Source organism: Apteryx rowi, unplaced genomic scaffold (assembly GCF_003343035.1).
Source record: "Apteryx rowi isolate R43461 unplaced genomic scaffold, aptRow1 scaffold_141, whole genome shotgun sequence".
Classification (NCBI taxonomy): Eukaryota; Metazoa; Chordata; class Aves; order Apterygiformes; family Apterygidae; genus Apteryx; species Apteryx rowi.
The window spans coordinates 406923-419637 of record NW_020447653.1 but is presented as its reverse complement, the minus strand read 5'-3'; the positions used below and the strand labels follow the sequence as shown (position 1 = coordinate 419637).

At 71.3% G+C, this 12715-nt stretch overlaps 2 protein-coding genes across 4 annotated transcripts; both read left to right on the top strand.

The window, feature by feature from the left end:
* The first annotated feature begins 87 nt into the window (after positions 1-87).
* Positions 88-8446, top strand: SIDT2 (SID1 transmembrane family member 2). Of its 2 annotated transcripts, XM_026057975.1 has the most exons (27): positions 88-171; positions 639-760; positions 899-1063; positions 1199-1244; positions 1385-1486; positions 1590-1673; positions 1932-2031; positions 2179-2244; positions 2354-2447; positions 2692-2750; positions 3224-3235; positions 3426-3497; positions 3583-3654; positions 4623-4747; positions 4925-4998; positions 5130-5196; positions 5313-5386; positions 5467-5590; positions 5699-5816; positions 5897-6033; positions 6169-6277; positions 6404-6480; positions 6692-6738; positions 7084-7189; positions 7315-7425; positions 7510-7623; positions 7714-8446. In XM_026057975.1, exons 2-27 carry the CDS (start codon positions 687-689, stop codon positions 7774-7776), a joined length of 2292 nt encoding a protein of 763 aa, XP_025913760.1. In that variant the 5' UTR covers positions 88-171; positions 639-686; the 3' UTR covers positions 7777-8446. The 2 variants fall into 2 exon arrangements, with proteins under 2 accessions (XP_025913760.1, XP_025913761.1); XM_026057976.1 differs by lacking the exons at positions 88-171; positions 639-760; positions 899-1063; ... (8 more) ...; positions 3426-3497; positions 3583-3654 and adding an exon at positions 3751-4038 and having other exon boundaries at positions 4626-4747.
* A 1834-nt stretch (positions 8447-10280) lies between these two features.
* Positions 10281-12675, top strand: TAGLN (transgelin). 2 transcript variants are annotated; one of them, XM_026057941.1, is made up of 4 exons: positions 10281-11139; positions 11286-11463; positions 11555-11657; positions 11959-12675. In XM_026057941.1, exons 1-4 carry the CDS (start codon positions 10981-10983, stop codon positions 12098-12100), a joined length of 582 nt encoding a protein of 193 aa, XP_025913726.1. In that variant the 5' UTR covers positions 10281-10980; the 3' UTR covers positions 12101-12675. The 2 variants fall into 2 exon arrangements, with proteins under 2 accessions (XP_025913726.1, XP_025913725.1); XM_026057940.1 differs by having other exon boundaries at positions 10281-11160.
* The last annotated feature ends 40 nt before the right edge of the window (positions 12676-12715 follow it).

The following is a 12715-nucleotide window of genomic DNA, read 5'->3' as shown; positions in this document are numbered from 1 at the left end:
TGGGCCCCGCTGCTGCTGCTGCTGCTGCTGCTGCTGCTGCTGGCCGGGCCGGGGGGCCGCGCCAAGCGGGTGGAGCAGAGGGAGGCCGAGTTCGACAGGACCTACGGGGACTGGGTGACCAGCGACCTGCTCAACATCTACGCCTTCAACCACACCGTCTGCAGGAACAGGGTGAGCCTGCCGGCCCCGGCGGGATTGGGGCACCGCTCGTCCTGCCCGGCCGGAGCCGGCGCCAGGGCAGAGCCGCTTGGTCCTTCCCTGGGGAAGCCGGCGGGTGGCACGCGGCGGGGGGTTCGGCCGAGGCCGCGCTCCCTCCCCGCGCCCTGAACGATGGCACTGCCGGGAGCTGAGGGAGACGGATGCTCGGGGATGCCAGCAGGCTTGGGGCAGCCAGGCCGCCCGGCTGGCGTTATCCCCAGCAGACGAGCTGGCCGGCAGCCCCTTTCCTGGCGCAGCGCGTCCGCCCCGGGCACCTGGCTCCCAGCTCGGGGACGGCGGCGCCCGTGTCCCTCGCCCCACGCGGCGAGGGCCAGCGTGTCACTCTCCAGGCGTGGGCTGAGCAAAGTCCGCCCGCCTGGGGCGAGCCGCGGGGACGGCGCTGCCCGGCCAAAGCTGCCACCGCCGCCTTCCCCTTGCAGACGGAGGGCGTGCGGGTGTCGGTGAACGTCCTGTCCGAGCAGAACGACATGCCCGTCCTCTTCGTGGTGAGGCAGAAGGAGGCGGTGGTCTCGTTTCAGGTGCCGCTGGTGCTCCGGGGCCTGTGAGTATCGGTGGGGCTGGAGAGCCGCCCCCAGCCCGTGGGTCGCAGGGCCGGCCAGGCGCGAGCTGGGGCGCAGCACAGCCCGACCCCGACCCCAGCCCGGGCCCCGGCGGCGGGGCGCTCTGCTTGCCCCCGCAGGTACCAGCGCAAGTACCGCTACCAGGACGTGAGCCGCACGCTCTGCCAGCCCCAGACCAAGATGGAGCTGGAGATGCAGCACTTCTACGTGGACGTGTCCACGCTGTCCCTGAAGAACACCTCCTACCAGCTGCGGGTCACCCGCGTGGAGAACTTCGTGCTGCGGTGAGGGCAGTGATGCCGTGGCGTGCCCGGCACCCCATCCCRGTGCTGGCTCAGGAAGCATGCCCCCGGGGAGCGGGGCAGGGAGGGCGCCGGGAGCATCCCCCTCGCTAGTGCTGATCCTTTTCCTCTCTGCAGGACGGACGAACGGTTCAGCTTCAACGCGACGGCAGCCCAGCCGCAGGTGAGGGGCTGGCAGCCGGCGGAGGGCTGGGCACCGCTTGCCGGGGGGCTGGCGTGACCCAGGGAGGCGCTGCGCGCTCAGGGCCTGCCCGGGGGGAGAGCGCGGTGGCTGTGGTGGTAACCTGCCCTTCCTCCTCCCAGTACTTCAAGTACGAGTTTCCCGAGGGAGTGGACTCGGTGATTGTGAAGGTGACCTCAGCCATGGCCTTTCCCTGCTCCGTCATCTCCATCCAGGACATCCTGGTAGGTTTGGGCAGCGGGGTCGTGCGGGCCGCGGCCAGCGCCAGCACCAGCACCCCGCGATGCTCGGTGGGGCCGACGGGTCCCTTCCCTCCGCTTCCCGCAGTGCCCCGTCTACGACTTGGACAACAACGTGGCCTTCATCGGGATGTACCAGACCATGACGAAGAAGGCCGCCATCACGGTGCAGGTGGGGCTCGCGCYGGCGCGGGCGGCTGGTGTCGGGTGGCGCCAATTAGCAGAGGTTGCAGATGTTATCGCCGCAGGGCTGAGCGCTGCGTTGCAGCGGCGCGTCGGGGCTGGCCGGCAGCCCGGGCTGCGCGGGTCCGCCCCGCTGCCCCAGCCCCACGGGGAGCCCGGGGGCCTGCRCGCGCCCTGGCAGCAGAGGGGGACGCTGGCCTCTGCTCTGCTGACCCTCCTCTCCTGCCCCCTGGGGCGGGCGCCGCAGAAGAAGGATTTCCCCAGCAACAGCTTCTACGTGGTGGTGGTGGTGAAGACGGAGGACGAGGCGTGCGGGGGGGCCCTGCCCTACTACCCCTTCTCCAAAGGTACCCCTGGGGCACCCTGCTGCAGGTCCTTCTCCGTGGGGGTYGGGGTGAGGAACCAAGCCCGCGCCGGGGCGAGCGAGGACTCCTCTGGCGTGGCAAGGTGTCCCCTGAGCCAGCAGAGCGATYGCTGCCCTTTTCTTCTTCCAGATGAACCGATGGATCAAGGCAACCGGCAGAAGACGCTGGAGGTGGTGGTGTCACCTGCCATAACCTGTAAGCCTGGGTGGGAGGCCGCTCGAGGGGCTGTCCCAGCTGGGGAGCCCCGAGGCCGTTCCCCTGGGCTGCCGCTCGCCCTGACGGCTCGTCCCGGCTCTCTCCGCAGCGGAGGCCTACGTGAGCAGCATGCTCTTCTGCCTGGGCATCTTCCTCTCCTTCTACGTCATCACGCTGCTCATCGCCTGCTGGGAGAGCTGCTGGTGAGCTCCCGCGCGGCGCTCCCCGCCGCGGGGCTGTGCAACGACGGCGCGGCGCCAGCCACCCTGTCCCCGCGGGCGCTGTGCCCTCCCTGCCGCGCTCGCAGCAACGCCTGCCCGGCGGCACGGTCCCCGCGCCCTCCGCGCCGTGCGGGGCAATGCCGGAGCCTGCGCCGCCCAGACACCCCGCGCTCCCCGCACCGCGACCGCTGCGCAGCTCCCCGCTCACGCATGCTTCCTTTGGCAGCCAGCAGCAGAGGAAGAAGGGGCTCCTGGCGGCCATGGACTCGCCCAGCCTGGACACGGGTGAGGGGCTGGAGGCAGGCGCCTGCAGCCGGGACGTGTCTGGGGGACGGTCCGTTAGGGGGATTCGGGGCTTGTTTTGCCCCCTCGAGCCCCACGGCAAGCCCCCTGTTGCGCAGGGTTTTCCCCGCTGCTGCCCTGAGCCCCGCTTGTCCTCTGGCATCCTGCGGTTGCAGCCCGACGTCTGCTGGCGTTTCCCTGGGCAGAGCGCTCCTTGCCAGCCYGCTGCCCCGGCAGAGCTGCCAGCGGGGCAGCGTGTCCCGCTCGGCCYGTGTGCTCCCAGCGCGGTGGCGGAGGGCCAGCCCTGGTCACCGTGAAAGGCCCCTTCCCGCGGGGCGCTGAGCGGGAAGGACAGGGATGGGCTGGGGTTTGGGCTTYGCCCCTCGGGGGCTGACGTGGGGCTGGGGCAGGGGTGTCTGAACCAGGTCTCTGTCCTCTCTCTCTCTTTGCATGGCTCTCCGGGACTCCCCTCCCAGCGTCTTTACTGGGTAAGCACCAGCATTTGCYGTCTCCTTGGCTGCCAGCTCCTTCCCGTGTCCCTGCCTCCCACGTCTCCGCAGTGCAGCCTGCGCGTACCGCTGCCGGGGCTGAGGCACCGCTCCCACGCCTGCCCCGGACACCAGGCGCGTGGGCAGCTGCCGCCGGCTGATGGGGCTGGGGGTCCCTCCTGTCTTGCAGGGCACAGCCGGAGCATCCCCGACTCCTTCCTGGGGCGTGCCCCCTACGACAGCTACGGTTACGGCTCCTTCGGTGAGTGTGGCGTGCCCTCCCCTGCATCCCCGCTCGCCGGGGCCGGCAGGCACGCGGCAGCGACCCCGTCTGACTGTCCCTGCAGAGAACGGCTCCAGCGCCAGCACTGAGGGCATCACGGACAGCATGGGCTCCACAGAAGTCTCCTACGGATACATGGGTGAGTCCTGGGATAGCTGCACAGCCGGTACGGCCACGCGGAGCCCGGCGTCCGGGCAGCGCTGGGCTGCTCCGATGGTGCTGTGCCAGGACGGCTAACGGGGAGCGAYGCTGCCGGGAGGACTCCGCTCTGCCCCTCGCCCCCACCTGGGAAGAGGCTCCCTTTGCCAGCCCTGCCCCCCTTGCAGGCCCRTAGCGGGGTCTTGAACTGGGCCTCCCTGGCTGGCGGGGCAGCGATGTGCCGGGGAAGCTCCCGAGGTGCCCGAGAGCGGGGCCCTGCGCYCCGTCCTGCGCCAGTAACTCTCGCTTTCCTTTAAAGGGCAGGAGCAGTTCAAGCGCCGCGTTCCCGCCGCCCCGATGAGGCAGCTGTGCATTGCCATGGGTAGATGTTGGTGCTGCGCAGGGAGGGCTCCAATCGGTGCAATCATCTGCCCTGCCCCAGGCTTTGCTCCCGGCGCCGCAGACCCGGGCGTGCCCTTAGCAGCCGTGCTCCCTTTTCCCGTGCCGGCAGCGAGGGCAGCGGGAGCCGCCGGCCTGCCTCTGCCCGGGGTGGGGAAACGGGCCGAGCCGGCGGCCCATCCCTTGGCAAGCGAGGGAGCACGAGCGCAGTGCACTGGCCCAGCCGTGCGTGGCCCGGGGCATCCGCTCGGTGCATTCGAGACCCGCGGAGCAAAACCGGTGCCGGGGCTGCAATGTGCCCGGCAGCAGCATGTGGCGCAGCTCAGCGCACAGCGGTCAGCGCCCCGGGCCGTCCCTGGGCACGGGAGCTGYGGCCCTCTGCACTGAGCTGCCGCCTGGCCGCGGCGCGGCTTGGAAGGGAGGCGCTGGTGTAATTCTTGGGTGATTGAGGTCCGCAGGCACGGCCGAACACGGAGCGGGCTGCGGGGCGGGAGCGGGCGGTGGGGAGGGCCGGGGCCGGCGGGACGCACGGGCCTGCGGCACCGCTGACGTCCTCGCGCGCGGCGCCAGGGGAGCGGTCGCTGGAGAACGTGGCCAGCCGGCCTCGCCTGGACTCGCTCAGCTCCGTGGAGGAGGACGACTACGACACGCTGGCCGACGTCGACTACGACAAGAACGTCATCCGCACCAAGGTGTGTCCCTGCCGTGGCCGGGGAGCGCGGCGGGGAGAAACGCCTCCGTCACGGGACCCCCGGGAAAGCTCGCAGGGAGCCTGGCTCGCCTGTGCCAGCCCCGGATGTGCCGGCGGGGCCGAGCTGCTGCTGTGGGTCGCGGCTGCCCCCTGCGACCCTGCCTCTCTTCTTCTCCAGCAATACCTCTACGTGGCCGACCTGGCGCGGAAAGACAAGCGGGTCCTGCGGAAGAAATACCAGATCTACTTCTGGTGAGGAGGGGATGTGCGTGGGCGGGAGGGAGGGAGGGAACGGGCCGGCGTCCCGTCAGCACCCATCCTGCTCCTGCGGTGCCGCGGCCGGGCGTGCAGGGACCCCGCTGACACTGCCCTGCCTCTCCCAGGAACATCGCCACCATCGCTGTCTTCTACGCACTCCCTGTCATCCAGCTCGTCATCACCTACCAGACGGTGAGCGGGGCCCTGGCCCCCCCCTCTCCAGCCGCTGCCCAGGGACGGCTGCGCTGGGAACGTGCCCTGTTCCTGGGCCCTGCCGCCTCCTGCTCTCACTGTGCCCCTGCGCGCAGGTGGTGAACGTCACCGGCAACCAGGACATCTGCTACTACAACTTCCTGTGCGCCCACCCGCTGGGGAACCTCAGGTAGAGCCGGCCGGGGCGCCGCGGGGAGGCGGGTGCACGTCCGCCCCGAGGCGCTGACGGGCCCCGCTGCCTCCCGCCAGCGCCTTCAACAACATCCTCAGCAACCTGGGCTACATCCTGCTGGGCTTGCTCTTCCTGCTCATCATCCTGCAGCGGGAGATCAACTACAACCGGGCGCTCATGCGCAACGACACGCACGCCCTGGTAAGGGGCGCGCTGCCGCGGGGCTCCGCTTCCCCGGGGAGGGCTCCTGTGCCCGGCGACAGCGGCGGCCGCCCCRGCTGCCTCTTCCCCCGCTCTGTCGCCCCGCAGGAGTGCGGCATCCCCAAGCACTTCGGCCTCTTCTACGCCATGGGCACTGCCCTCATGATGGAGGGGCTGCTCAGCGCCTGCTATCACGTCTGCCCCAACTACACCAACTTCCAGTTCGGTAAGTGCCGCCCTGGCTGCCCCGGCCGCTTGCGCCTCGGCTGCCCCCGCCAGCCCCGCTCAGCGCTCCCGCTCCCGCAGACACCTCCTTCATGTACATGATCGCCGGGCTCTGCATGCTGAAGCTCTACCAGAAGCGCCACCCGGACATCAACGCCAGCGCCTACAGCGCCTATGCCTGCCTGGCCATCGTCATCTTCTTCTCCGTCGTTGGCGTGGTGAGTGCGGCCGTGCTGCCGGGCCGGGGCACGGGGTGGGCTGGCGTCAGTGGCCGCTTGCCCGGGCTGCTGCAAGGCACCGCCTCGGCGTGTGCTGCGCCAGGGCCGCACCTGGCTCAGCCCGCTCTCCCCCAGGTCTTCGGCAAAGGCAACATGGCCTTCTGGATCGTCTTCTCCGTCATCCACATCACGGCCACCCTGCTGCTGAGCACCCAGCTCTACTACATGGGGCGCTGGAAGCTGGGTGAGGGCCGGGGCGGGCTGCTGCCGGGGCAGACGGGCAGGGACGGGGGGCTGAGCCCTGCCCTCGCCCCTCCGCGCGGCGCGGGGACCCTGCCCGGCGCCCCGCCAGCTCTGCCTCTCCCCGCAGACTCGGGCATCCTGCGCCGCATCGTGCACGTGCTGTACACGGACTGCGTCCGGCAGTGCAGCGGGCCCATGTACGTGGTGAGTGATTGCGCCCGGCGCAGGGCAAGGACCTTTGCTCCGCCGCGGCCGGCGCCCTGCCCCACGTTGGGGCTCTCGCCCGCGACCAGCCCCGYGGCACCAGCCCAGGAGAGGGGCTCCGCCGAGACCCCGCTTCGCTGAGCTCCCTCCCCAAACTGGCCGGCCACCCCCGCAGGCCTGACCCCCCTCACGCTCTCGTCTTCCTCTGCAGGATCGAATGGTGCTCTTGGTCATGGGAAACATCATCAACTGGTCGCTGTAAGTGCGGAGCGGCAGCCCGGGAGGCCAGCTTGGGAAAGGGTGCCCCGTGCTGCCTCCCCCGAGCCCCGACCTCCCCGAGCCCTGCTGCTGCCCCTGCCCTGCTCCTCTCAGCCCTTCCCTGCCGGCCTTTCTGCCGGGGCCAGGCTGGGCTGAGAGCACCCCGCTCGTGACAGCTGTGAGCCTCGCCCGGCACGCGCCCCCCTGTAGCTGCAGCAGCCCCGGCGTCCTGATGCCCTAGGGAGCAGCCCTGGCGGAGGGCTGGTTGCGTGTCCCCGGGGGACGGCGGGACGGGGGGGACGCCCCAGGCCGAGCTGACCCCGCCTCCTCTCCCTGCCTCCCCAGCGCTGCCTACGGCCTCATTGTGCACCCCAACGACTTCGCTTCCTACCTGCTGGCCATCGGCATCTGCAACCTCCTCCTCTACTTCGCCTTCTACATCATCATGAAGGTGCGGGCGAAGCCTCCCCGGCCCCGGGCGGGAGGGCAGGGCGGCGACGGGCGCCGTGGGGCCCTTCGGGAGGGWCGCGGGCCTGGGGCTGCCCGCAGGCGCCTTGACCCTCGCCTCTCCCCCAGCTCCGCAGCGGCGAACGCATCAAGCTCATCCCCCTGCTCTGCATTATCAGCACCTCTGTGGTCTGGGGCTTCGCCCTCTTCTTCTTCTTCCAGGGGCTCAGCACCTGGCAGGTAAGCGGGCAGGAGGGCGGCGCGGTGCGGTACGGCRGGTGGCCGCGGGGCCGGCACGGTGACCGCCGTGCTTGCCCTGGGCAGAAAACGCCGGCCGAGTCCCGGGAGCACAACCGCGACTGCATCCTGCTCGACTTCTTTGACGACCACGACATCTGGCACTTCCTCTCCTCCATCGCCATGTTCGGCTCCTTCCTGGTAGGTGCCGGCAGCCGTCCCTGCCCTCCGCTCCCGCTTCCCGCCCCGCCGCCCTGCCCGTGGCCCCCTCCCACCCTGCGTCTCCTGCAGGTGCTGCTGACGCTGGACGACGACTTGGACTGTGTCCAGCGGGACAAGATCTACGTCTTCTAGGCTGCCCAGCCGCCGTGCCGGGCGGGAGAGGCTCTGGGCACGCCGCGGCGCCGGCCGTGCTGCGGGGTCGCCCCCCGCGGGGAGGGATGCTCGTGCCGGGGCTCCCACCGGCCGCTCCATCCCCCTCCCTGCCGCCAGGACGTCCGTCCTCGGTGCCCGACGGCGCTGGAAAAGGTGGTGGTGCCACCGCGTGCCCGTGCGGCTGCGGCCTTTCCGCAGGAGGCGGCGGTGCCGGGGCTGGCACCGTGCCTTGCCAACGGCCCGCTGCGCTGCAGGGGCAGCGCGCCCGGTGCGGGGCTCCCCGCCRGGCAGGGCCTGCGGGCCGCTACCCGGGCCCGCGTGCGGGACTCTCTTCAGTGCCTAAGCAGTGTTTTTGGAGAGGTGGGTGCGGGGCGTGTCGGGCTCCTTTGCGGCTACCGACAGACCGTGGGGGCCTGCGGGCGCCTCCTGCGCGGGGCTGCCCCGCGCGCCTGGATGGACAGACGGACGGCAGAGCCACCCTCCCGCGGAGGCTGCGGGAGAAGCCGGAGCGTCTTCTCTTTCGATATCTTAACGGTGTTTTCAACTGTTTTTTTTTAATTCACCCGTCCGCTGCACAAAGCCGCCATGTGTTTTCTAGGAATGGTTCTGCCGGGAAGTGACATGCATTAAAGTGTCTGTCTGCACTTTACCCGAGCCTGCCGCGTCCGCGAGGGCCCGCGCCCCCCTGCCCTCCGCCTGCGCCCGCGCCGCCGTGGCCCCCGCGAGCCCCCGGGGCAGCGCYGGAGCCCCTCTCCCCAGCCGGGCCGGCCGCCGCTGGGTGTCAGCCGTGCTCTCCGCGTCCCCACGCTCCTCTTTTAACGAAGTTTGCCGGATTAAAGAGGCCGGAGGGGCTGGAGGCAGCCGTGGGCTGCAGCGCTGCTGCTCCCGGGGCCACCCTGGTGGGACGGCGGCTCCGGACATGGTCCCGTGGGGTCACCTTGCCGCTGGGGGGGGGGTCTGGGGCAGCAGCAAGGTTAGGAGCCCTCGGCGGAGGAGGGATGGCGGGATGGCCCCAGTGCCTGGGTCGGGGACGGGGCTGTGCCCTCCTCCAGCTCCCGGCCCAGGCAGCCCAGGGGYGGGAGGGCTGGTGCCGGCCCCGAGCGGGCTCTGGCCAAGCCCCGCGCGGCGGCTGCCCTTGCCCAAGCCTCGGCCGAGCACGCAAGCTCCCTGGGGCCCCCGATCGGCATCCCCGGGGCGGCCCAGCCTGGGGGCACGTGCCCGCCGGACCCGCTGGTGCCCGCCCGGGACGGAGCAGAGCCGGGGCCAGCCTGGGCACGGCTTTGGCCCCCTGCCTCGCCGCTTTGCCCGGGCGACCCCCGGGTCGGGTTTGCTAGGGGGGCGCGGGGCTCGGCCGCCCCCGGCAATGAGCGCACGGGAAAACCAGCCATGAAGTCAGGGCAGAAAACCTCGGCRGCTCCCCACCCGCCCGCGAGCGCCTGCCTATAAAAGGACTTGCTTCCTCAGACCCCGGGGCCCCGCTCCGTCCCTGCCCCCAAAACCGCCGGGGCTGAGGCACGCGGGGAATGCTCCGGGCACGGGCCTTAGTCACCGGCTTTCGGAGTCTTTCCCCAAATATGGTGCCTGGGCCGGAGCGGCGGGCGCTGCGGGGCTGGCGCGCCCCGCGAGGGAGGGCTGGGGGGGCCGGCCGGCCCGCGGGGTGCGCTGACATCACTGTCCGCCGCGCCGGCCTTTTAGCACAGGGCCGCCCTCCTAACTGTGCAGAGTGCTGGCTCCCGCGCAGAGCGTCGCCCCTCGGCTCCGCGAGCAGCCTCCCGTGAGTCCTGCTGCGGGGGGGCGGCGGGGAGGCGCCCCGCTGGGGACGGCAGCGCGGGGACGGGGTGCTCCTGCCTGTGATGGGGGTGCTGCACCCCAGGGTGGGGATGGGGATGCTGCACTCCGGCATTGGGATGCTGCACCCCAGGATGGGGATGGGGATGCTGCACTCCGGCATTGGGATGCTGCACCCCGGGATGGGGATGGGGATGCTGCACGCCAGGATGGGGATGGGGATGCTTCTGGGCTCTGCCCCGGCCCCACTGCCAGCTGCCCCGGGGGCCGCCGGGGACCCGCGGCTCAGTGCTCGCCAGGCTGACAGGGAGCACCGATGCCCCGGGGTTCCCAGCCCTCTCCCGGGTAGACGCCAGGCGCGTTCCTGCCCTTCCCATGGGGCTCTCTGGACGGCCCGCAGCCCTCCTGTGGCCCCCGCATCCGAGCAGGGACCGTGAGGGGCTGACGGCTGATGGCTGGTGGCGGTGCGAGAGCGGGAGGCTGTGGTGGGGATGCCGGCGTCGTGCGGACGGCGCCGTTCATTGGGGGCGAGGAGGGCTGGGGCGGTGCAGCGATGGGTGCGGGAGCAACATGGTCCCAGAGAATGGCGATGGCTCGGGGGTCACTGCTGCGCTGCCGAGCGAGCTCGGGGGGGGGGGGGGGGGGGGGGGGGGGGGGGGGGGGGGGGGGGTGGTTGCCACGGGCTGAGCCGGGGGCCAGAGCGCAGAGCGGCGGCTGCCTGCGGTGGCTCCAGCCGTGCCCACCGGTGCCTGGACTCTGCCTGGCCCCCCCGGGGCACTTGGGGCTTGCGGAGCAGCCAGCCCCTCTGCGGGCGGCCCCGGCTCCCGGGTATCGGATGGGCTGTCGCACCCGGACCCGGCTGCAGCTGCAGGCTGGTGCCTTCTCCGCGTGTCCCCTCCCGGGGTGCTCGCGAGTCCCAGCAATGCACTGAGCTGCGCCAGGTCTCAGTGGCTGTCCTGGAGCAGCGGGGCTGGACGTGCCTGGCGGTTGGGGCGCTGGGGATGGAGGAGCCGTGTGGGGACTCACAGGCTTTCGTGGCAGCCCAAGACCTGCCTGGGGGCTGAGCAGGTAGGGGACGGACGAGGCAGCTCCCCCGTGCACCCGGACCCAGAGGATGGGGCCAAGGCGCTGCTGCAGGGACGGGGCCGTGCAGCCAGGCACGCCGCGGGGATCGCCGCCCCGTGCTGGCCCCCAGATGTGCCCAGATGGAGCTGAAGAGCCATTGCCCAGCAAGGGGGCGACCCCCTCCAGCAGCGAGGCTGCYGCAGGGGTGGGAGGAGGACGTCCTGGGCGCTGGGGCAGGGGTGCCCGGAGGGGCAGCCGCAGGGTCCCGGCAGCCCGGCGCCCAGCCTCACAGGCCGCTTGCCGCCGCCAGGTCTCCCTCCCGCCGCAGCCATGGCGAACAAGGGCCCAGCCTACGGCATGAGCCGGGACGTGCAGTCCAAGATCGAGAAGAAGTACGACGAGGACCTGGAGGACCGCCTGGTGGAGTGGATCGTGGCGCAGTGCGGGGCCTCGGTGGGCCGCCCCGAGCGGGGCCGCCTGGGCTTCCAGGTCTGGCTGAAGAACGGCATCGTAAGTGCTGGGGCTGGGTGCCCACCATGCCCGCCGTGCCCACCATGYCCGCCGTGCCCATCGGCTCCCAGGGCTGCCGGGGTCGGGCGGCCCCCCGGCGAGCCCAGCCTCTCCTCCGCCGGCAGGTGCTGAGCCAGCTGGTGAACAGCCTCTACCCCGACGGCTCCAAGCCCGTCAAGATCCCCGACTCCCCCCCGACCATGGTCTTCAAGCAGATGGAGCAGATCGCCCAGTTCCTCAAGGCCGCCGAGGACTACGGCGTCGTCAAGACGGACATGTTCCAGACCGTCGACCTCTTTGAAGGTGCGCGGGGCGTCCCGGGCACGGGGGTCGCGGGGAGGGGGCTGGGGGTGGCCGGTGACGTGCCATGCTCACGCTCCTCATCCTTCGGCAGCCAAGGACATGGCGGCGGTGCAGAGGACGCTGGTGGCCCTGGGGAGCCTGGCGGTGACCAAGAACGAYGGCCACTATCACGGGGACCCCAACTGGTTCATGAAGTAAGCGGGCAGCGGGTGCCGGGACCCCCGTGGCCCTGCGGCTGGCCCGGCCGGCCGCTGCTGTCTCCCTGCAGGGGGGTCAGGTCTGGGGCTTTGCCCTTCCCAAGGTGGCAAAACCCGGGCGYGTTTCCGTAAGGATGCTCCGCTTTTGGTCGGGCAGTTTCGGTCCCCTCTCTGGGTGGCCGGGGTGGGGGCGACGCGGGGAGCGGGCGCCCGGGTGCAGCACCCCGGGGTGCTCGCGGCGAGGGGCCGGGAGGCGGCGGGACGCGGGTGCCGCATGGCCTCTGCCTCCGCCCCGCAGGAAAGCGCAGGAGCACAAGCGGGAGTTCACCGAGAGCCAGCTGAAGGAGGGCAAGAACGTCATCGGCCTACAGATGGGGAGCAACAAGGGGGCGTCACAGGCGGGGATGAGCTACGGCCGGCCCCGGCAGATCATCAGCTAGGCAGCCCCTCTCCCGCCGCCCCAGCCCTCCCGCAGCCGGGAGAGCCGCCCCAGCCAGGACCTCCGTCTTCGCTCCCTCCAGCCCAGCGGGCCGCAGCCGCTGGAGCGCCGGCAATTACGCCAGCCTCTCACCGATTGGTATTTATTTAAAGCAAAAAGCCAACCAGCCTAACCGCCCCATCAGCGTAGCACACACCGAGCAGCAGCCCACGCGGCGACGCACGCAGCGGCGGGGGCGCCGGGGCCGCTCTGCCATGCCCAGCCGCGCTCGCTCTGTGTCCTGGGCGGCCTTTCCTCTCCGGCCTTGCACGCTCCCCGCTTCGCTCCCGCGAGCCCTGCCGTGAGCTGGTCCCGCTCCCGCTGTGCCAGGCCGCGTTTGTGGGCACCCTCGGGTGCCCCGCACCCTTCCCTGGGARGGCTGGTGGGAAGGGCACGCGCCCCAGCACCCGGAGCCACCCCGCCTGCCCGCAGCCCCGCACGAGTCCAGCGCCACTCTTGCAGAGATCCTTGCAAATGGGGAGAAAAGAGAATTGGCCTCAGTTTTGTACTTTGTTTATGTCAAAATTAAAAGGTTACTAATCGAGCGTGGCGTGCTGAGGAGGTTTCCTCCTGTTCT

What these genes read in the sequence shown, in the direction of transcription:
- SIDT2 (XM_026057975.1), top strand. Translation starts at nt 687, where the DNA reads ATGCCCGTCCTCTTCGTGGTGAGGCAGAAGGAGGCGGTGGTCTCGTTT. An exon ending in AGGCCGCCATCACGGTGCAG is followed by an intron (nt 1,674 to 1,931) that starts GTGGGGCTCGCG and finishes CGGGCGCCGCAG; the next exon opens with AAGAAGGATTTCCCCAGCAA. An exon ending in CTACTACCCCTTCTCCAAAG is followed by an intron (nt 2,032 to 2,178) that starts GTACCCCTGGGG and finishes TTCTTCTTCCAG; the next exon opens with ATGAACCGATGGATCAAGGC.